The 23,917-nt window shown below is 48.7% G+C and overlaps 1 protein-coding gene and 1 long non-coding RNA gene across 6 annotated transcripts in view; one reads left to right on the top strand and one right to left on the bottom strand.

Moving 5' to 3' along the window:
• The window catches only part of LOC136387819 (uncharacterized), a 253,253-nt gene that overhangs the window by 17,343 nt on the left and 211,993 nt on the right, over positions 1 to 23,917 (top strand). The window contains exon 2 of the long non-coding RNA XR_010748166.1: positions 12,020 to 12,082. This is a non-coding gene — a long non-coding RNA (uncharacterized lncRNA). The remainder of the gene's footprint in view (positions 1 to 12,019; positions 12,083 to 23,917) is intronic.
• The window catches only part of LOC136387817 (patr class I histocompatibility antigen, A-126 alpha chain-like), a 60,633-nt gene that overhangs the window by 20,099 nt on the left and 16,617 nt on the right, over positions 1 to 23,917 (bottom strand). The window contains exons 7-8 of one of the 5 annotated variants that reach the window (XM_066359890.1): positions 9,768 to 9,815; positions 9,447 to 9,617 (exon numbers count right to left, since the gene is read on the bottom strand). The exons of 3 other annotated variants lie outside the window; for them this stretch is intronic. In XM_066359890.1, coding sequence (XP_066215987.1) covers positions 9,613 to 9,617; positions 9,768 to 9,815 — 53 coding nt within the window. In that variant the 3' untranslated portion in view covers positions 9,447 to 9,612. Of the gene's footprint in view, positions 1 to 9,446; positions 9,618 to 9,767; positions 9,816 to 23,917 lie in introns of those variants that run through there. One more of the 5 variants, XM_066359891.1, reaches the window with a different exon arrangement.

Raw genomic sequence — 23,917 nt, 5'->3', positions numbered from 1 at the left:
ATCCAGCAGTCAGCTGCATGGAGGAGTTAGTCTTGAATACCAGATTTTAACTAAGATTAAGAGAGTTTTTTTAGATGAGAGGATGTTAAGAGGGAGGGTATGGGGCAGAGTATGCCTTTAAGGGTAAGGAGGTAAGAAAGAATAGAGCAAGCTGGAATCTCCGTCCTGTCTGCTGTCAGGGGGTGATCACAGTCACTCAGGCTCACGCTGTTCTTCTTCTGAGATTTTAGTCAGACTGACCTTGCTGGGCCCTCAGGGGGAGCAGGCGTATCTGGGCGGTGATTCAGGTTGACTGGAAGGGTCACCCGTAGGCGTGTGTGGAGACGGAGCTTCCGTTTTCTTTAACCTGGGGACATGAAACCAGGGGGCCTTTCCCGGGAGTTTTGCCGCCGTGGGGGTGGTGAGGAGAACCTTGGGATTCACTGTGCTGGGTGGTCCAGGTAAATTTATAACAGAATTGGGCAAATCTGGCTGCTGAGAAGCAGTAACAGGGCCGACTCAGAGGACGGGAGGTGAAAGGGGACAGACTCTGAATTTGGAGAATAGGTCCCGGCCTAAAATAGGCGTAGGGCATTGAGGCAGGAGGAGAAAAGAGTGTGCAAAGAGACGCCATGTGTCAGACAAGGCAGTGGATCCGTGGCCAATAGGGAGGAAATAAGACCATCAACACCCACAGCAGAGATCTGTAAGGGACGAGCAGGACCCGAATATTTGGGCAAGGCAGAGTAAGTGGCCCCCGTGTCTATAAGAAATGAGATCAGCTTACCTGCTACTCGGATGGCTACCCTAGGCTCTTTGATGGTGATAGGTCAGAGGTGGCTGGGGTACACTAGAAGAGACAGAACCCCCCCTTAGAGAAGCGAGGGGGCAGCCTACCTTCCAGTGTCCCTTTTCGCACAGTGAGGACAAGGCCCTCGCTAGGCTGAGCAGCCAGACAGGCTTTGTGCCAATGACCTTCTTTTCCACACTAGAAGCAGGTCTCTGGTGGAGTCTTATGAGGCCCCTTAGGGGCGTTGGAGTCTTTAAGAGCAGCCTCCAAGAGCTGGTATTTTGCACAATCTCTTTTGGGCTGTCTTCCTTTTCCTGTTCCTTAAAAGCCATGCTCAGGAGATCCCATTGAGGGGTTTGATTGAGGAACAAAATTGGGAATCCAGTGTCTAAAGAAGCCTATTAGACCGAGGAAAGAAAGGATTTTATATGTGGTGGTAGGTGGTGGGAGACTGCGGAGGGTCTGCAGTGTTTCCCAACCCTTTTTGTGCCATGCCCCACCTTAACCTTTCTAAAATTTTTATGTCCCCTCCTATGTAAGATACATAATTTTTAACATTAAAAAATTGATTTGTTCACTTAATAAACATAAATGATAGATTCTAGGAAGAAATCACTATGAAATTGTTAACCTTTCTAAAATTTTTATGTCCCCCCCTATGTAACATACATAATTTTTAACATTAAAAAATTGATTTGTTCAATTAATAAACATAAATGATAGGTTCTAGGAAGAAATCACTATGAAATTGTTAACAAAACACAGTAAGTAAAATTTCAAAACATATAATGAAAAACAGAAATTTAAATTCCAAATAATTTTAATACAGATTTTTCTATATTAATTTATTATTTTAATTTAGTGTGATCCTTGCGCTTGATGCTTGCTGCACAGAGATTTTATATTAGGTTCCAATTTGGTTAGCTTTAGTCTCAAGTCTCCACGTTGTGTTATATCCAGCCGATTTTTTTTTTACCAGTAAATCATTTACAGCACTAAATCCACATGTAGCTAAAAATGAAGATGGAAATGGTAGCAATAGTTTTTTTTGCACAATTGGTTGTATTTGGGTATTTGATTTCTGTTTCCTCACAAAGCCATGCCATCGCTCCTTTGATATTAAATAAAGCTTTAACTGACTCATCATTTTGCAATTCTGCGAGTTCTTCTTGATACTGCATATTTGATATATCAGACAAATCCACTAACATTGGCTGCATCATCCATGATGGGAAATCAATTTGTTTTAAATCAGAAAATCTTTCTTTTAACTCAGCCGATAGAATATTCAAATGATTGACAATAACAAGTAAAGTGGTATCAGTTACTTCACATTTTTGGAGCCAATGAAACTGTTTAAAGTTTTTGTTGTTGCCCTGGCCGGTTGGCTCAGCGGTAGAGCGTCGGCCTAGCGTGCAGAGGACCCGGGTTCGATTCCCGGCCAGGGCACACGGAAGAAGCGCCCATTTGCTTCTCCACCCCTCCGCCGCGCCTTCCTCTCTCTCTCTTCCCCTCCCGCAGCCAAGGCTCCATTGGAGCAAAGATGGCCCGGGCGCTGGGGTTGGCTCTGTGGCCTCTGCCCCAGGCGCTAGAGTGGCTCTGGTCGCAACATGGCCACGCCCAGGATGGGCAGAGCGTCGCCCCATGGTGGGCGTGCTGGGTGGATCCCGGTCGGGCGCATGCGGGAGTCTGTCTGACTGTCTCTCCCTGTTTCCAGCTTCAGAAATATGCAAAAAATAAAAATAAAAAAAAATAAAGTTTTTGTTAATATGTTTCTGACATAACTCAATATTGGTAATGAAACCAAATATCTTTGCTTTTGCATTGACAAGAGTTTTATTTGTTCCTTGAAGTTTCTTATTTAATATATTTAGTTTTTCAAAGATATCGGCTAAATAACTCACTAATGCTTTACCATCTATTGTTAACAGATACTTCATTTCAGGTTTGTCGCTTAAAAAATCACTAAGAATATCAAACAGTTCCATAAATCTTTTCAAAGAGTTTCCTTTAGATAGCCATCTTACTTCAGTATATATAATAAATCTTTGGAGGTAGTGGTGCTTTCTAATCTTTTACAGAACAACATTTCTTCAGTAAAATGTCCTTTATCAATATATCTTACGTTAGTTATCAATACTGCCTCACTGTCTCTCAAAGTTGATTCATCCATTTGCAAGGAGAATTTTCTTGTTTTCAGCTTGTCAATAAGTTGTTTTTCAATATCCTCACTCATTTCGTCTATTCTTCTGCTAACAGTATTGTCACTGAGTGGCATAGCTTTTACATCTTTGTCATCTTTTTCAAGAACCGTTTTGAGAAATGCTGATATTGACGGTTTTATTAAATTCTCTCCTAGCCTGACCTGTGGTGGCGCAGTGGATAAAGCGTCGACCTGGAAATGCTGAGGTTGCCGGTTCGAAACCCTGGGCTTGCCTGGTCAAGGCACATATGGGAGTTGATGCTTCCTGCTCCTCCCCCCTTCTCTCTCTCTTCCTCTCTCTCTCCTTTCTAAAATAAATTAAAAAAAAAATTCTCTCCTATAGTGTGATTTTCTCCAGCTTTAGCGATGAATAAAGAAATTTGATAACTAGCCTCAAGAACACGATTATTAGTTGAAGTATGAGCAGTAAATAGAGACTTTAATGTTGTTCTTTTTTCAAAATTTTTCTTTAAAGTTTTAAAGTAACTCAAATCTGAATTAATATGAGCACTATGTTTCGCCTTCAAATGCGCCTCAAGACGACCTCGTTTCATTGATTCGTTGGTCAAGCATTGCTGGCATAAAGGACAAAAAGGAATCCGCTCATTGTGAACAGCGGGTATGAACCCAAATTTTAAATATTCCTCTGAATATTGACGAGTTTTTTTCTTGCTTGCACCACTCATTTTACTATGGGCTATAAGAAATAAAAATAAGATCAATTAAAAACTAATATTAAAATATGTGTTAAAATATATTCAATGTGACAGAGTAAACATATACTAAAAATTCATATTTATTTAAATGTATATAACACATTTACTACATTACCACCGCAAATCAAAAGGTATCTATATTTTTTCCACTTGACAAAATTTTCTGGAAAGTTATGCTTCTAAAATTAAAATTGTCATGCATGCACTATTATAGCCCCAATAATATTTATAAAATATTAGTGCTTTCTAGCCCCGATGCAAGAAGTACTTAATAAAGAGTTTAATATTGATAAAAATAAAATCAAATACTTACCAATTATATCTATACAATATATATGTGTGTATTTATTAAATCAACGAGCTTTTACAATAGTTTTGACTGACACTTATTTCAAATTAACATCAACTGAATGATGTGAAAAACTACAGAAGTTGCGATGGGCCAATTAGGTGAGAATAACTGCGTTGTTTAGCGAGTTTTTAAAATGTCCGGGGTTCCCCGCGGCAGATGGCACGCTCCGCGGTGAACCCAGGACGAAGTTTACTTGACAATGCCAATCACCCAGTTGATATTTTGGTCTCGTCAAACGAAATTATACTTAATAATTATTTACCGCAATTATTTAAGAATTGCATTTTTTGTTAAATTTGGCACCGATATCTAGCATTGCTTTTATTTATTTATTTATTTTTAATAAATTTTTATTAATGTTAATGGGATGACATTAATAATTCAGGGTACATATATTCAAAGAAAACATGTCTAGGTTATTTTGTCATTAAATTATGTTGCATACCCCTCACCCAGAGTCAGATTGTCCTCCGTCACCCTCTGTCTAGTTTTCTCTGTGCCCCTCCCCCTCCCCCTAACTCTCTCCCTCCTTCCCTCCTGCGTCCTCTCTCCCCCCACCCCTGGTAACCACCACTCTCTTGTCCATGTCTCTTAGTCTCGTTTTTATGTTCCACCAATGTATGGAATCATGTAGTTCTTGTTTTTTTCTGATTTACTTATTTCACTCCGTATAATGTTATCAAGATCCCACCATTTTGCTGTAAATGATCTGATGTCATCATTTCTTATGGCTGAGTAGTATTCCATAGTGTATATGTGCCACATCTTCTTTATCCAGTCTTCTATTGAAGGGCTTTTTGGTTGTTTCCATGTCTTGGCCACTGTGAACAGTGCTGCAATGAACATGGGGCTACATGTGTCTTACGTATCAATGATTCTGAGGTTTTGGGGTATATACCCAGTAGAGGGATTGCTGGGTCATAAGGTAGTTCTATTTGCAGTTTTTTGAGGAACCACCATACTTTCCTCCATAATGGTTGTACTACTTTACATTCCCACCAACAGTGTATGAGGGTTCCTTTTTCTCCACAGCCTCTCCAACATTTAGCATTGCTTTTAAATGGCTCGGGGCGAAAGAGTTAAAGTCGTGTCGAGTCCATTTTCAAATTGCCCCCCTTAACTATCGAATTGCCCCCCTGTGGGGCGTGGGCCCCACGTTGGGAAACGCCAGGTGAGACCTCAGGTGGTGGGGTTAAGATGATGCCCAGATAGACTACGGACTAAGAGTGAAGTTGAGCCTTAGCAGAGAAGACAAGATATCCCTTCATGGTGAGGAAGATAAGAAGGGTGGTGTGTCTCCTTGAGGCAGGCGGGGAGGGGCTGTAGAGGAGTAGGTCATCTACATATTGTAAGAGAGTACTAGTTTCGAGATTGCGTGCTGCTAAATCCTGAGCTAGTGTCTGCACAAACAGGTTAGGGCTGTCTCTGAACCCCTGGGGTAAGACAGTCTATGTAAGTTGCTGGGCTCCATTAGTGTCCGGGTCAGTCCAAGTAAAGGCAAACAGAATGTAAGAGACAGGGTGTAGATCAGGGGTCGGGAACCCATGGCTCACGAGCCAGATGTGGCTCTTTTGATGGCTGCATCTGGCTCACAGACAAATCTTTAATAAAAAAAATAATATCGTTAAAAATATAAAACATTCTCATGTATTACAATCCATTCATTTCCTACCGCTCATGTTCATGGTTGCAGGTGGCTGGAGCCGATCACAGCTGTCCTCCGGGACAACACCAAATTTTTATTGGATAATGCATAATGTACATGGGTCATTGTGAGGTCAGGAAGTAAACTTCCCTCCTTTTAATCAAGTAGTCAGCTAGCTAATTGCAGAAACCCTTTTGACGAAGAAGATAGCTAAAAGAAAAACAGATGAGGAGTATCATACTTTTCAGCAGGAATGGACAGAAGAATTATTAGCCTTTGCGGAAAGAGCAGGTTCTGCAGTGTGTCTAATACGCAATGATAAAATTGCATCGATGAAACGGTCAAATATAAAGCGGCACTTTGACACACGCCATACTACATTTGCATCGAAATATCCAGTGGGGGACAGCAGGAAGAAAGCATGTCAAGAGCTGCTGTGCAGAGTGCAAGCTAGTCAGCAGCAACTCCGTGTTTGGACTCAACAAGGTGACTGGAATTCGGCTAGCTTTGCTGGTGCTTTAGCAATTGTGAGAAACGGAAAGCCATTCACAGATGGGGAGTATGCCAAAACCTTCATGTTTGATGTTGGCAATGAACTTCTTGACGACTTTTTGGATAAAGACTAGATAATCAAACAAATAAAAGACATGCCTCTGTTGGCAAGACTGTTCACGATCGTACTATTGTGATGGCAAATCAAACTGAGGCAACACAAGTGAAGGACATAAATGCAGCACCATTCTTTTCTCTCGCTTTGGATGAGTCAACAGACGTAAGCCATTTATCCCAGTTCAGCGTGATTGCAAGGTATGCTGTCAGTGACACACTACGTGAGGAAAGTCTTGCTGTTTTGCCTATGAAAGAGACAACAAGAGGGGAGGAATTTTTCAAGTCTTTCACTGAGTTCACTAAAGAAAAATATCTACTGATGGATAAACTTATTTCAGTGTGTACTGATGGTGCTCCGTGCATGGTGGGGAAAAACAGAGGATTCGTAGCACTTCTTCGTGAACATGGAAAGAGACCCATCCTAAGTTTTCACTGCATCCTACATCAGGAGGCGCTTTGTGCTCAGATGCGTGGAGAGCAGCTTGGTGAGGTGATGTCTGTTGTGGACCATAAATGGCAAAAAGCTATTTTAGATTCGAGGCTTAGCAAAAGGCTAAGTTCTCCCCCCTCCATCTCCATATTTGGCTGTGATGCTGAGTATTTGCACCCACCCTACTTGCTTTCTTGAGTTGCTGGAAGCAATATACATGCCCTTCCTCTGACTTTTTGTTTGTCTCAGATGATGGTAGATTTCACTAATGTATACTGTTTTCGCCTTGGGAGAGTTCCTGTCTTAGCCTTGGATGTGCAACTTTCTATCAGGGTCCTTGATTTGCATATGGCTATATAATAAAGGGAACTGGGGCTATGGGGCACTCAGATACTGCCAGTCATTTTGAAGAGTTCTCCCGGTCCCATGGTTTATTGTTTTGATAAGTGTGTTTCCTTAATTCCGCACCATTATTAGTAGCCGCGCTGGTCCGCGGCAGATGTCGCTGGTCATTCGGGTGATCAACTTTCTTGTTGCCCGAGCTTTAAATGATTGCCAGTTTAAAACACTGCTGAAGTTGGGAAAATTATCCTGGTCTGCTTCTGCACAGCAATGTGCGTTGGTTGTTAAGAGGAAAGGTGTTCAGCCGTTTTGCGGCTTGTCCAAGTGAAATCTGGACTTTTCTTGAAATGAAAAACATCGAGCATCCTGAGTTAGCTAACACTGAGTAGTTCCTGAAGTTCTACTATCTTGTGGACATGACTGAATATCTGAACCAGCTCAATGTGAAAATGCAAGGCATTGGAAATACAGTCTTATCCCTTCAACAAGCAGTGTTTGCATTTGAAAACAAGCTGGAACTCTTCATCACTGACATTGAAACAGGTCGTTTACTACACTTTGAAAAACTGGGAGAGTTTAAAGATGCATGCACAGCAAGTGACCCTGCTCAACATCTTGATCTCCAGCAGCTAGCAGGCTTCACGTTTAATCTCCTGCAGTCATTCAAAGCGCGCTTTGGAGAATTTCGTGAGCCACTCGTCTTTTTAAGTTCATCACCCATCCACACGAGTGTGCAGTGGACAGCGCCAACCTGAGTTACATCCCCGGTGTCTCCGTCAGAAATTTTGAGCTACAAGCTGCTGACCTGAAGGCCTCAGACATGTGGGTGAATAAGTTCAAGTCACTGAATGAAGATCTGGAAACATTTGCATGACAGCAAGCAGAGTTGGCGGCAAACACAAGTGGGGAGAAATGAAAAAACTTCAACCCGTGGACCAGCTGATTGTCAAAACTTGGAACGCGCTTCCTGTCACATACCACACACTGCAGTGTGTGAGTATTGCTGTACTGACAATGTTTGGCTCTACGTATGCATGTGAGCAGTCTTTCTCACATCTAAAGGACGTTAAGACCAACCTACGATCACATTGAACTGATGAAAGTCTCAACGCCTGCATGAAGCTTAACCTCACCACGTATCAACCAGACTACAAAGCCATCAGCAAAACCATGCAGCACCAGAAGTCGCATTAATGGTAAGAAGCACTTTATTCATCATTGGTTAGCAATAGCAAAACAACATTATTAAAAATAATTCAGATTTATTGTACGTTAAAAGTGTCGGTCTTACATAAAATGCACACATTCACTTGTATTTAGTGTTAAACATATTGTATGGCTTTCACAGAATTACATTTTAAAATATGTGGTTTTCATGGCTCTCTCAGCCAAAAAGGTTCCCGACCCCTGCTGTACACATCCTTGTGGATTTCCTCATGTCCTTCAAATCTTTTCTCAATGTCACCTTTCCAGGGAGGCCCACACTGACCACCCAAACACAACCATCTTTATCCTGACTAGTGCTGGCACAGTGGATAGATTGTTGACCTGTACACTGAGGTCCCAGGTTTAAAACCCCCAGGTTGCCACCTTGAGGATGGGATCACAGACATGAACCCAGAGTCACTGGCTTCAGCCCAAAGATTGCTGTCTTGAAGCTCAAGGTCACTGGCTTGAGCAAGGGGGTCACTGGTTTGGCTGGAGCCCCCAGAGGCACATATAGATGCAATCAATGAACAACTAAAAGTACCACAGCTCTGAGTTGATGCTTCTCAGCTCTCTCCTTTCTCTCTCTCTCTTTCTGTCTCTTGCTAAAATAAAGTAAAGTAACAGCCATCTTCCTGTCCCCACAACCCACACTCGGGATCGCCTTCCCCACTGCGTTTTCCCAGGACACTTCCCTGTTTACTGCGCTCATACACACCTGTCTCTCCCCACATGACACAGGCTCCCAAGGCCAGCAGTGTTCCTGATCTGACTTCAGTGATGTCCCCACATGAACAACAGTGCCACACGTCTGCACACACCCAGTCGTGGTTCCTGAGTGGTCCGTGTGGGGCAGCTCCCTGCGCTAGAGACGCGTCTCTGTTGATGGGGCCTCAGAGCACAGCTGTCCTGTGGCGGCTGCAGCACAAGGTGCCCTCACACTGACCGCAATGCACCTGCACTTTCCCAGGCTGCTCCCCCTAAATCTACAGTGGACCCCTCTCAGCTCGTCCCTGAGTCTGCACAGGAGTCAGACACATTCACACCCGGAGTTTTATTTCAATTATGGAGTGAGACGCTGCAGCTCAGTGCTCCACAAAATACAGACAGGGATGCGGAGGGCCCAGCGCCTTCTGCTGGACAGGGAAGTGTGCGGAGGGGACCTGGGGGCAGGGGTGGGCCAGTCTCCCTCCTCTTCACACTATGCTGATAGGAATGCAGACACGTTCAGTGCCCTTTGCAGAGAGAGACGTGAGAGGTTCCTAAAGTCACAAACATGGCTGGTGGTTGTGTATGTGTGAAGCATCTTCCTTCACTCAGTCCCCGACAAGGCAGCTGTCTCACGCTGTAGAAGAAAATAATCACGAACAAATTCAGGTCAGTGCCTCTAACTGGTGACATTCTCAATAGTTCACCACGTGCTCAAACTGTCCCAGAGAATTCCCATCACCCAGTCCTGTCCCCTCTGTCCCAACCCCTCCCATCAGGGTCTCACCTTTAGAAGCCATGAGAGACACATCAGAGCCCTGGGCACTGTCACTGCCTGGGGTAGAACACAACAGGACGTGGTCAGAGCCCTCAGGACAGGAGACAAAAGGTGGAACTATAGCTGGTGGGGTCCCCCATGGCTCCCATCTGCACTGACACAGGGTCTCAGGGGTCACCCCTCCATACTCACTGGCAGCCTGAGCGTAGTTCCCTCCTCTCCCACCTGCAGAAAGAAAACATCCCGTGAGAGACCAGGGAGGAGGCAGGGCCATGAGGTCCAAAAGGAACCCCTAGTCCTAGGCCCAGAGATGTTTCCAGAACTGTGACTGCAGACCCAGGGCAGGATCAGGAAACCTGATGAAAGTACATGTGTGGGGACTGGACCACCCATCCTTCTGAAGGTCTGTCCTCAGCAGGACCCTCCCCTCTGACCTGTGACTGTTGGGGAAACAGGTCCCCATCACCTGGCTCGTCAAGGTGATAAATCTGTCCCTCATGTTCACACGTGCCTCACTAACGAGTCAGTGTTAGCAAACAGCCCCAGACTGGGCAAGGACACGTGTGGGGATGATATTTATCATTAATGAAGCGGACACACTTCTCCTGAGCTTGAAACCCCCTGTGGGACAAGAAACTCAGACCCCACCCTTCCCTACCTGAGCGCCTCCTCCTCCACATCACAGCTCCCACCACAGCTCCAGTGACCACAGCTCCAAGGAGGACCAGGACAGCAACGGTGACCACAGTAGGATTGGTGGCCTGAGGAGGCTCTGGGAAGGGAAGGGAAGGTCAGAGCCCTGACCCCCAGGCCGCAGCCCTGACCCTGCTGAAGTCCTCCAGAGGCCCCTGCTCCCTGAGAAGAGGCTCTGTGCCCACGTCCCCTCCTCACCCCATCTCAGGGTCAGGGGCTTGGGCAGCCCCTCGTGCTGCACATGGCACGTGTAGCTCTGCTCCTCTCCAGGGGGCACTGCCACTGCCGCCCACTTCTGGAAGCTCCCGTCCCCCGCAGGCCTGGTCTCCACAAGCTCCATGTCCTGGGTCAGGTCCTGCCCATCACGCTGCCAGGTCAAGGTGATCTCCGCAGGGTAGAAGCCCAGGGCCCAGCACCTCAGGGTGACCTCACAGTCAGAGATGGGGTGGTGGGTCACGTGTGTCTTTGGGGGGTCTGAGGAGAAGGGTGAAAAATTCAAGAACTTTTTATCCCTCATGGGTCACTCCAGCAGCACTCCTGTGACCATCCTGAGTGTACAGGACAGCTGGGTGGGGGAGGGAGCACAAAACCCAGACACCAGCTGGACAGAGGCACCTGGGGTGATCTCCTAATGTTCAGAAAGTTCTAGAGTCAGAGTGACACAGCCCAGGGTAGGAGGCAGGAATCTGACCTGAGAAAACAAAATTCTGATCCCGACCTGGGTGGAGGCCAAATAACTCAGAAAAGCCGGGTCAGACCTCAAACTTACTGGGTGGGAGACAGAGAACAAGGCCTGAGGGAGAAAGTCCCCATGGGCCCCAGGGCCACTGCCAGGGTCAAGGGGAACTGCTGGTCTTCCCTCCATCCCGGGAAACTGCACCTAATTGTCTCTGAGAGAAGATCTCGTCCCAGGGGACTCAACCTCCGGACCCAAAGGAGGGTGTTCTGACCTCGGTCCATTTCCTGTCTCCGTGTAGGAGCCGCAGCCCGAGGGGAGAGGGGGAAGCCCCGCAGCCCTGTTACCTGCGCGCTGCAGCGTCTCCTTCCCCTTTTGTAGATGAATGCGGAGCCACTGCACGCACTCCTCCTCCAGGTAGATCCTCCAGTACTCCGCCCAACCGATCTCCTCCCAGTTGCGCCGGATGATCTGAGCCGCCGCGCCCACCGCGGTCCAGGAGCGCAGGTCCTCGTTCAGGGCGATGTAGTCGGTATCGTCGTAGGCGAACTGACTGTACCCGCGGAGGAGGCGCCCGTCCGGGTCCACTTCGCAACCAGCCATCCCCTGGAGGGTGTGAGACCCTGACCCCGCCCCGCGGTCAGCCCCGCCCACTCGGCCCCGCCCCCGCCCCGACCGGACCATGAGCATTAAACCTAAATCCCCTAAAAACCGGATCAAAGTCCAGTGGGCTCCTCCCAGGTGGTGTGGCGGGTCCCGCGGTCACGGGTGGATCTCGGACCTGGACACTTGGGTGACCCCGGTCCGTCCGTGGAGATGGGGTCGTGACCGGGTCCCACCCACGTGGCTCACCGTCCTCGCTCTGGTTGTAGTAGCTGAGCACTGTGTTCAGGTTCACTCGGAAATGATGTGCGTAGCCCTTGGCGCGCCGCGTCTCGCGGTCCCAATACTGCGGGTGCTCCTGCTCCACCCACGGCTGCTCCATCCACGGCGCCCGCGGCTCCGCCCTTGGGCTCGCGGCGTCGCTGTCGAACCGCGCGAACTGCGTGTCGTCCACGTAGCCGACGGCGATGAACCGGGGCTCCCCGCGGCCGGGCCGGGACACGAAGGTGATGAAATATCTCAGGGAGTGGGAACCTGGGGATGGGCATGGGCTGACACCCGGCGACCCTTCCCGGCGTGGGTCTCGAGCCCGCAGTATGCGGGACAGGAGAGGAGGGGTCCCGGGAGAAGGAAAAGGGGCGAAAAGACGCATGTGGGAAGTCAGGGTCTAGGATAGTGCACATGCGCTCCTCGGGGTGCTGCGCCCCCGCCGGGTCCCCTCGCTCCTCCCCGCAGAGGCCGTTCCCTCCAGACCAGAACTCACCCGCCAAGGTCGGGGTGAGGACCAGGGCCCCCAAGAACAGCTGGAGGAGGGTCGGGGACTCCATGACCCGCATCCTCAGGTATGAAGACAATCTGAGTCGGGTGGGTCCGCGGGAACCTTATAACCAGGGACGGCAGAGAGGCTGATTGGCTTCTCTAGAAACAACTCACCCAATGGGGGTGCCCTATTTTGCAGCGTCATGAGTATCCAGGAAAAAAGATCTGACACAGGAGGTAAGAGGCAGAGGTGAAACACTAGAGATGGGGACTCGAACACTAATCTTCCCCACCCAGACTCTGCCCTTGGCTGAGACCCTGAAAGCCAGGCCTGGGGACCCGGGACTGTGCCCTGACCCCTCCTCCTGCGCCGAGAGCGCTTTGTCACCCGGTCTCCCTGAGTCCTGGCCCAGGGGCTGTGTGAGGACACCAGGGAGAGACACCCCCCAGGGTGGGACCCTCCCAACTCTTTCTCTTCTCTTCCAAAAATTCCTAGCCCTCCCTGAAGTGGACTCCCTGCCTCCCACCCCTTATCCCCCCCCCCCCCCCCACACACACACTCTTCTAGAAGAAAACTCACTCCAGGGAACCGGATGTCAGAGACTGAGCTCTCCCTGGGAATGGAGGTGGAGGGACAGGGTTTCTCTTAACCCTGGAGGAGCTGTGTCTGAAAACACGGGATGGAGATTCTCAGAGACCAGTCTCCCTGTTGTCTGTGAACCCCAGTGGGGAGCACAGTCTTGGAAACCCTGAACATCAGGAAGCTGATCTGTAAAGAAGTGATTTTGTCCCCTTGGTACAGAAATGTGTCTAACCAGCACTGCAGTCAGACTCACAGAGCTCCTGAATTCTACTTCCCACACAGTGTGTCTGTGACTCCGGATTGTTACATTGTGAAATGATCTTCATTCAGTAGCCCTGAGTTTGTCTGTGAGTCCCCCATGTCCTCAATACAAAGAAGCCCAGGGAAGCCGTGTGTCACTGTACATTTCAACAGGAGCATGTACGTCCTAGAAGTTACAAGTGTTCAATGCGGTCATCCAAATGATGGAGAGAGAGAAGGAAGGTTGGCTGGAGGCGTCCCAGACCCAGGGCAGAATAAGGAAAGTTCAGAGAGGGTGTCAGGGAGCCTGGAGCCTAAGTCAACCTTCAAAGGGTCAATGGTCCTGCCTCAGTTTCTCTGCTGTTCTCAATATTTGATGAGAAGGAGCCTGTGAGAAGTGAGGTCTCAGAGCAAAAGGGACAGCAGATTTGAGAGCACAGCAGCGGGGCCATCGGTCAGTTATGCTCCCTCAGGCTGAGGTCTGGGTGTGCATTCTTACGCTGCCACGTGACCTAGTGGAGGAAAAAATGACAAGAGAGAAAAAGGGAAGAACTGCTGGACCAGCACCTTTACGTAGACGAGAAGGGATGAGGCCTCGAGCACCAGCACAGGGACGGCTCTGGCTGGGAGTGTGGACAGCTCACCTGTGGTGACGTCTCCAAGTAGACGGTGTTGGAAATCTGTAATAATCATCTTCTAATGTGTCCAGTGTTCTCAGTGAAGCAGGAAACAAGGTCACTGGCAGTGATGAGATGGGGAAGGAGGGTAGATGTCTGAGCAGAGGATGGGGGAGACTGAGGGAGTCCCCTGTAGGGACAGGATGATTGTGGGCAGCACTGTGGACCCCCTTGTGGTCTGGGTCATGATGTTAACGCGACAGCATCCACGTGTCTGTGTTGTCTCCAGCCTCCTGTAGCTGCACGGGGCAGGTGCAGGGAGGGCAGAGGTAGAATTCCCCTGCTGTGTGGTTTTCCAAGCAAGGGTGACAAGGCAAGGGAGACCAAGGGAGGGATTGAAATGCTGTCTCATGGAATTGAAGATGAGTGAGGAGGGAGGAGAGGACATTGAGGGGTGAGGGACGGTGACAAGATGGTAGGATAATAACCTGGGATCCCAGTGGGCACAAAGGATTGTGGGAGGTGATGTAGCACAGGGTGGTCTCAGGTCTGGGAAACAGGCACGTTTGTGATGAATGGTTTGCTGACATTACATTACTCATGTGATCAATAATCGCACCAGTGTTTCCAGAGCTGAGGCCGCCCTGCGGGGTGAGTAGGGAGATGGAGGGCAGAGCGTGGGAAGCATGGCGTGGAGACTGTGGGAGGGCTGGGTTATTGGCAATGACAAGTCTAGGAGATGACAAGGGAGGGGGCCCAGGAAGAGCAGAGCAGAAGGTCATGGAGGAGAGGAGCTCAGGGAAGTGAGGAGCCAGGGCCTGAGCATCCTCTGCTGTGTGTGTTCTGTCCCTGCTGTAAAGTGACCACAAACCGAGTGGCTTTAAACAGCAGCCCTTTATTATCTCATGGTTGTGCAGGTTACACATCCGACATGTCCTCACCGGGGCTCTGGAAGAATCCACTGCCAAGCTCGTTCACTTCGTTGTCTGACCTCAGATTCTTGCAGATGTGGGACTGAGTCCCTGTTTCCTTGCTGGGTGTCAGCTGGAACCACCCTGAGCTCCCAGAGGATGTCTTCAATCCTGGAACATGGCCCCCACAGCACACACAATCCTTCCCCCACGTGGAACCTCTCTGCCTCCCCTCACCCTCATCTCTCCTGCAGCATCTCTGACTCCAGCCAGAGAAACCTCTCTGCTTTTAGGTTTATGTGACGTGATTGGGCCCAGCCAGGTGATCCAGGATGGTTTGTCCTAAGGTCCTTCACCAAGTCTGTTTGCCATGTAAGGATACCTGTTCACAGGCAGTAAGGATTCGGGATGACATCTTTGGGGACCACTGTTCATCCTTCCACATCTGATTAGGTTGAAATCACCAAGGTCAAGGAGGTAGCACTCTGGGGAGGGTGACAGTGAGCCAGTAGCTAAAAGTAATGGGGAAATGGCCTGGGGGTCCCCAGGGACTACCTACAATGAGGGGCATGGGGGCTCTGATCTGATGATGGATTAGAGGATGTTAGGGAGGAGAGAGGGGAAAAGTCAAAGCAGTTGAGGAGAAGGACCCCACCCACCTCCAGGCCCAGGACACAAGGTCTGTGGGAGGGAGACACCCCCATGGCAGGACTTCAGAGGGAGCCGTGTCCTCAGGGAGACCCAGGTCCCTGTCAGAGCTGCAGGTGCAGGAACACCCTGGGAGGACTGTGTGGATTTGGCTGATCCTGGGCTGAGACCTCCGGGGGACACAGTGGGAAGGTTTCAGGAGCTGGGGAGGGGGTGTGAGGGGAGACAGAGTAGGGGTGCACAGAGCTTGTGGAGATGAGCATGCACGATGTTTGGGGGACCAGGGGTGACTGAGACAGACAGGGCAAAGGAGAGAAGGAGGTTAGTCCTGGTGGGTTCAGGGCAGATGGTGGTGAGTGTGAGAGAGGGGGGGGAGGGGCAGGGGTCTGGGGCTCTCACTTGGGCTGTGTCGATGGGGATGAGGAGGTTTGGGGTGGTCAGTCTCAGTTCCAGTGTGTGGACCCTTTCATGACCCCTTGATTGTGGGGTGGAGTGTTGGAGGAGAGGAGGGTCTTAGAGAATGTTTAAGAGTTCACTCCTAACCCTGAGGGAAGGCATTGTGCCCACAGCAGGTCTCAGTGTGACACCTGCTGTTGAAGATGTGACTTCTGGGGCACCAGGTGTGACCCTGACACAAGGGCCCCTTCTGTCCTGGTGACAAGACGGAAGGCCCAGGGGGCTGTGCTATGAGCCCCAGAGCCCCATGTGCATGTCCACACTGTGGACGGTTATGTAGACATTGAGATGTTGTCCCAAATAAGAGATGATTTCATTTCAAAATCCAAGTTTAAAAAAACTGAGAAATAGGGAGTGAAAGAAATGTTTCTACTTCTCAGATTTCACTGGTGTTACCATCAAGGGTCAGAGAGAGGGGTGGCCGGGAGGGGTGGACACTCAGAGACGGCACAAGGCCCTGAGCGCTCCTCTTCTCCACGTGAGAGGCTCCGGGGGGATGACACAGAGGACCTTGTGTGACTTTGACACTTTATACTGTTAGGGAATTACAGTTGTTTTCTTCAGTGTAATAATGATAGTATTTAAAGGAATGTTATTTTTTAAGACATGAATATTGGAATGTTTAGGGGTGAAGGTCATGATATTAGCAGGTTATTTTTAATAATTTTAACAAAAATTATAGAAATACATTACATTAATAAAATGTAGCAAAATGTTAAAGTGATTAAGTCTAGTTGTTTCAAAACATTGAAGTGATTAAATGAAGTTCTTTCAAACTTTAGGTATGTTTGAAATATATCATAGTAACTTGGATAAAGAATTTTAAATAATGATGCATAATGACATGGGAAACATTCACAACATGCTGTGGAATAAAAATTAGGCTTTAAGCATCTGTGTGAGGATGTCGGTGTGTGTGAGCATGTGTCTGTGTACGTCTCAGCATGTTTGTATGTGTGAGAGCATGTCCATCTGTTTGAGTGTGTCTGTGTGTTTTGAGCATGTCAATGTATATGAGCGTGTCAGTGTGTGTGAGGTGTCTGTGTGTTTCTCTGTGTGTGCATCTGTGTATGTGTCAATGTGTGTGTGTGTGTGTGTGTGTGTGTGTGCCAGGGTTGTACACACTCACTGTGTCGGTGTGCAGCCGTGAGTGTGGCAGTCTGAGTGCACTCATTCATTCACTGAACACAACAACAACGGGACATTTCAGGGCAGTGGGAATGCAGCTGTGGACATCACATCCCTGTCCCTGTCCTCACAGAGCTTACAGTCTCAGGAAGGGACAGACAGTAACAAATAGATACAGTGTAAAGTGTGCTAGTGACCTGGGTGTGAACAAAAGCCCAGCAGTGAGGGGAGAGGGAGGCTGAGGTGACCCGGGCAGGGCAGGGAGGCCCCTCAGGAGGACCTGGGGAGACGGTCAGGGAGGGAGGTGCTGCCTGGTGACAGGTCCTCAGCCCGGGGACAGAGTGTAGTCTTGGAGGTCTGAGCACCCTGGGTGCCTGTGCGGGAGGAACACCGGGGACCGGGGTCCAGGCCCCTCACACGGCCACCGCTGTGTCCCCTGGGCCCGGACTGGAAAGGGTCTTGCAAATAAATGAGAAGGGTTTACAGTGTAAATCATGCCTGAAAAGGTCATTTGGGCACCTGGAAGCACATATGGGAGTTGATGCTTCCTGGTCCTCCCCCCTTTCTCTCTCCCTCTCTCCTCTCTCTAAAAATTAGTAAATAAAAATTTTTTAAAAATGTTTCTGTTGAGACATCAACTAACAGACTCATATGAGCTCCCTTGTAGATCACTGTCTCTCCCTGGCTGTTTTTAAGATTCTGTCTTTAACTTTTGGTATTTTAATTACAATGTGTTTGGTGTAGGATTTGTTAGAATCCATTGGAGTCTGAGAAGACCAGTGTGACAGGCTTTATTGAAAGGAGCCTGCCGGGCTGGCTCGCAGGGGGGAGTCCACCAGGTACAGGCTGGGACGTGCTGTTTAAGGGTTAGGGGCGGGGAGTTGGAAGGGCCCTGGGGCATCAGCTGACTGGCTGCTGGACAAAGGATGGACTGTTATGGAAGTTTGAGTGTGTTTAACTTCTAGCGGTCTTCAATCACCCAGGACTTCTCGGCTGGTGACGTCAGACAGTCCTTTGTGGTTGGTCATCTGTCACAAGCCCTGATACGAGACTCACAGGCAGGGTTACAGAGATGAAACCTCAGATTCCCGACTACGTGATATATTTATATATAAAAGGAAAGAGAGTGGTTCCCAGAGAGGCCTCTGGGAGAGAGGAGACGGGGGCGCATATGTGGCCCCCAGTGAGAGAGAAAGTAGAGCTGGTGTTAGGAGATCAAGAACTGGGGCATGGTGGTTGGGCTTAGAGGTGATGAAGAGGAAGAGAAGAAGAAATTGAAAAGCCGCTGTTTCTTTGCAGAATATTCAAGTAGAGAACCTTGCCAGGCCCAGTCCCGTATCTAAGTGAGGAGCCCGTCACTTTCACTGGAGCGAGGCCTCAACCAGGAGAGGTCCTCGAGGCCTGAAGAAGGAAGTGGAAGAATCCGCAAGGTGGTCATTGGCAGTTGCCTGTTGTGAGTGCCCGCTGGACCGGGTGGTATGGTGGGATATGGCCTCTTGGAGGAGCATTATGGGATGGACTGGCCTGGTTCTTCTCGATAGGGGCACATGTGGAGATTCTGAGAGACAGAGGACCTGTGGGGGTGCAGATGTGGGTTTTAGGGGTGTTGGTGGGATAAGGCTTAATGTGGGAGAGGTGAGTCCAGTGTGAGTCTCCTTCCACTTTGATGGCGGGTGGGGTGGACAGGATGACAGTACGGGGCCCTGTCCAGGTAGGCTGGAGAGGGCTTTTCCCCGTGTCCTCCTGTAGACCTGGTCCCCAGGGAGGATTGACAGGATGACCGTATGGGGCCCTGTCCAGGTAGGCTGGACAGCGGTTTTTCCCTGTGTCCTCCTGTAGACCTGGAGCCCAGGGAGGATTGACAGGATGACAGTACGGGGCCCTGTCCAGGTAGGCTGGACAGCGGTTTTTCCCTGTGTCCTCCTGTAGACCTGGAGCCCAGGGAGGATTGACAGGTGTGAGTCCGTGGTTGGAAAGGGCTGTGGAAGGAGCTTGTCAAGCTGGGAATGGTAGGTTTAGTGTAGCTTGTCTGCTCGGTTTGCAGCTGGGGTGGGTAATCTCCTCTGAGAGTGCTGGCTCTCTCACAGCAGGTGGCCCCTCTCTGAATCTTGTACATGAGAGCGGAGTGAAGGAGATGAGTGTTATTAAGAGGAACAGGGAGAGCTGAGTAAGCTGAGGGTGACATGCACAGACACATCCAGCAGTCGGCTGCATAGGAGGAGATAGTCTTGATTACCAGATTTTAACTAAGATTAAGAGAGTTTTTTTAGATGAGAGGATGTTAAGAGGGAGGGTATGGGGCAGAGTATGCCTTTAAGGGTAAGGAGGTAAGAAAGAATAGAGGAAGCTGGAATCTCCGTCCTGTCTGCTGTCAGGGGGTGATCACAGTCACTCAGGCTCACACTGTTCTTCTTCTGGGATTTTAGTCAGACTGACCTTGATGGGCCCTCAGGGGGAGCAGGCGTATCTGGGCGGTGATTCTGGTTGACTGGAAGGGTGATTCATAGGCATGTGTGGAGATAGAGCTTCTGTTTTCTTTAACCTGGGGACATGAAACCAGGGGGCCTTTCCCGGGAGTTTTGCTGCCGTGGGGGTGGTGAGGAGAACCTTGGGATTCACTGTGCTGGGTGGTAGAGGTAAATTTATAACAGAATTGGGCAAATCTGGCTGGCCGAGAAGCAGTAACAGGGCCGACTCAGAGGACGGTAGGTGAAAGGGGACAGACTCTGAATTTGGAGAATAGGTCCCGGCCTAAAATAGGCTTAGGGCATCGAGGCAGGAGGAGAAAAGTGTGCAAAGAGACGCCATGTGTCAGACAAGGCAGTGGATCCATGGCCAATAGGGAGGAAATAAGACCATCAACACCCACAACAGAGATCTGTAAGGGATGAGCAGGACCCGAATATTTGGGCAAGGCAGAGTAAGTGGCCCCCGTGTCTATAAGAAATGAGATCAGCTTACCTGCTACTCAGATGGCTACCTAGGCTCTTTGATGGTGATAGGTCAGAGGTGGCTGGGGCACACTAGAAGAGACAGAACCCCCCCTTAGAGGAGCGAGGGGGCAGTCTACCTTCCAGTGTCCCTTTTCCCACAGTGAGGACAAGGCCCTGGCGGGGCTGAGGAGCTGGACAGGCTTTGTGCCAATGACCTTCGTTTCCACACTAGAAGCAGGTCTCTGGTGGAGTCTTATGAGGCCCCTTAGGGGCGTTGGAGACTTTAAGAGCAGCTGCCAAGAGCTGGTATTTTGTCCAATCTCTTTTGGGCTGTCTTCCTTTTCCTGTTCCTTAAAAGCCATGCTCAGGAGATCCCACTGAGGGGTTTGATTGAGGAACAAAATTGGGAATCCAGTGTCTAAAGAAGCCTATTAGACCAAGGAAAGAAAGGATTTGATCTGTGGTGGTAGGTGGTTGGATACTGCGGAAGGTCTGACTTATCTAGGGTGTGAGACCTCAGGTGGTGGGGGTTAAGATGATGCCCAGATAGACTACAGACTGAGAGTGAAGTTGAGCCTTAGCAGAGAAGACATAATATCCCTTCATGGTGAGGAAGATAAAAAGGGTGGCGGTGTGGCCCTGGCCGGTTGGCTCAGCGGTAGGGCGTTGGCCTGGAGTGCGGGGCACCCGGGTTCGATTCCTGGCCAGGGCACATAGGAGAAGTGCCCATTTGCTTCTACACCCCACCCCCTCTCCTTCCTCTCTATCTCTCTCTTCCCCTCCCACAGCCAAGGCTCCATTGGAGCAAAGATGGCCCGGGTGCTGGGGATGGCTCCTTGGCCTCTGCCTCAGGCACTAGAGTGGCTCTGGTTGCAGCAGAGCGACGCTCCGGAAGGGCAGAGCATTGCCTCCTGGTGGGCAGAGCGTCGCCCCTGGTGGGCGTGCCGGGTGGATCCCGGTTGGGCGCATGCGGGAGTCTGTCTGACTGTCTCTCCCCATTTCCAGCTTCAGAAAAATACAAAAAAAAAAAAAAAAAAAAAAAAAGGTGGCGGTGTGTCTCCTTGAGGCAGGCAGGGAGGGGCTGCAGAGGAGTAGGTTATCTACATATTGTAAGAGAGTACTAGTTTCGAGATTGCATGCTGCTAAATCCTGAGCTAGTGTCTGCACAAACAGGTTAGGGCTGTCTCTGAACCCCTGGGGTAAGACAGTCTATGTAAGTTGCTGGGCTCCATTAGTGTCCAGGTCAGTCCAAGTAAAGGCAAACAGAATGTAAGAGACAGGGTGTAGATCAGGGGTCAGAACCCATGGCTCATGAGCCAGATGTGGCTCTTTTGATGGCTGCATCTGGCTCACAGACAAATCTTTAATAAAAAAAATAATATCATTAAAAATATAAAACATTCTCATGTATTACAATCCATTCATTTCTTACTGCTCATGTTAATGGTTGCAGGTTGCTGGAGCCGATCACAACTGTCCTCCAAGACAACACCAAATTTTTATTGGATAATGCATAATGTACATGGGTTGTTCTGAGGTCACGAAGTAAACTTCCCTTTTTTTAATCAAGTAGTCAGCTAGCTAATTGCAGAAACCCTTTTGACAAAGAAGATGGCTAAAAGAAAAACAGATGAGCAGTATTATACTTTTCAGCAGGAATGGACAGAAAAATTACCCTTTGTGGAGAGAGCAGGTTCTGCAGTGTGTCTCATATGCAATGATAAAATTGCATCAATGAAATGGTCAAATATAAAGCGGCACTTTGACACACGCCATACTACATTTGCATCAAAATATCCAGCTGAGGACAGCAGGAAGAAAGCATGTCAAGAGCTGCTGTGCAGAGTGCAAGCTAGTCAGCAGCAACTCCGTGTTTGGACCCAACAAGGTGACTGGAATTCGGCTAGCTTTGCTGGTGCTTTAGCAATTGTAAGAAACGGAAAGCCATTCACAGATGGGGAGTATGCCAAAACATTCATGCTTGATGTTGCCAATGAACTTCTTGACGACTTTTTGGATAAAGACTAGATAATCAAACAAATAAAAGACATGCTTCTGTGGCAAGAACTGTTCACGATCGTACTATTATGATGGCAAATCAAACTGAGGCAACACAAGTGAAGGACATAAATGCAGCACCATTCTTTTCTCTCGCTTTGGATGAGTCAACAGACGTAAGCCATTTATCCCAGTTCAGCGTGATTGCAAGGTATGCTGTCAGTGACACACTACATGAGGAAAGTCTTGCTGTTTTGCCTATGAAAGAGACAACAAGAGGGGAGGAATTTTTCAAGTCTTTCACTGAGTTCACTAAAGAAAAATATCTACTGATGGATAAACTTATTTCAGTGTGTACTGATGGTGCTCCGTGCATGGTGGGGAAAAACAGAGGATTCGTAGCACTTCTTCGTGAACATGGAAAGAGACCCATCCTAAGTTTTCACTGCATCCTACATCAGGAGGCGCTTTGTGCTCAGATGCGTGGAGAGCAGCTTGGTGAGGTGATGTCTGTTGTGGACCATAAATGGCAAAAAGCCATTATAGATTCGAGGCTTAGCAAAAGGCTAAGTTCTCCCCCCTCCACCTCCATACTGGCTGTGATGCTGAGTATTTGCACCCACTCTACTTGCTTTCTTGAGTTGCTGGAAGCAATATACATGCCCTTCCTCTGACTTTTTGTTTGTTTCAGATGATGGTAGATTTCACTAATGTATCCTGTTTTTGCCTTGGGAGAGTTCCTGTCTTAGCCTTGGATGTGCAACTTTGTATCAGGGTCCTTGATTTGCATATGGCTATGTAATAAAGGGAACTGGGGCTATGGGGCACTCGGATACTGCCAGTCATTTTGAAGAGTTCTCCCCGTCCCATCGTTTATTGTTTTGATAAGTGTGTTTCCTTAATTCCGCACCATTATTAGGAGCCGCGCTGGTCCGCGGCAGATGTCGCTGGTCATTCGGGTGATCAACTTTCTTGTTGCCCGAGCTTTAAATGATTACCAGTTTAAAACACTGCTGGATGAAGTTGGGAATAATTATCCTGGTCTGCTTCTGCACAGCAATGTGCGTTGGTTGTCAAGAGGAAAGGTGTTCAGGCGTTTTGCGGCTTGTCTGAGTGAAATCTGGACTTTTCTTGAAATGAAAAACATCGAGCATCCTGAGTTAGCTAACACTGAGTGGCTCCTGAAGTTCTACTATCTCGTGGACATGACTGAACATCTGAACCAGCTCAATGTGAAAATGCAAGGCATTGGAAATACAGTCTTATCCCTTCAACAAGCAGTGTTTGCATTTGAAAACAAGCTGGAACTCTTCATCGCCGACATTGAAACAGGTTGTTTACTACACTGAAAAATTGGGAGAGTTTAAAGATGCATGCACAGCAAGTGACCCTGCTCAACATCTTGATCTCCAGCAGCTAGCGGGCTTCACATCTAATCTTCTGCAGTCATTCAAAGCGCGCTTTGGAGAATTTCGTGAGCCACTCGTCTTTTTAAGTTCATCACCCATCCACACGAGTGTGCAGTGGACAGCGCCGACCTGAGTTACATCCCCAGTGTCTCTGTCAGAGATTTTGAGCTACAAGCTGCTGACCTGAAGGCCTCAGACATGTGGGTGAATAAGTTCAAGTCACTGAATGAAGATCTGGAAACATTTGCACGACAGCAAGCAGAGCTGGTGAGCAAACACAAGTGGGGAGAAATGACAACACTTCAACCCGCGGGCCAGCTGACTGTCAAAACTTGGAACGCGCTTCCCGTCACATATCACACACTGCAGCGTATGAGTACTGCTGTACTGACAATGTTTGGCTCTACGTATGCATGTGAGCAGTCTTTCTCACATCTAAAGGACGTTAAGACCAACCTAGGATCATGTTTAATGTATGCAAGTCTCAACGCCTGCATGAAGCGTA

This window comes from Saccopteryx leptura, chromosome 1, assembly GCF_036850995.1.
Source record: "Saccopteryx leptura isolate mSacLep1 chromosome 1, mSacLep1_pri_phased_curated, whole genome shotgun sequence".
NCBI classification, from domain to species: Eukaryota; Metazoa; Chordata; class Mammalia; order Chiroptera; family Emballonuridae; genus Saccopteryx; species Saccopteryx leptura.
The sequence above is the reverse complement of the archived record's forward strand: the minus strand, read 5'-3'. Positions and strand labels throughout refer to the sequence as shown.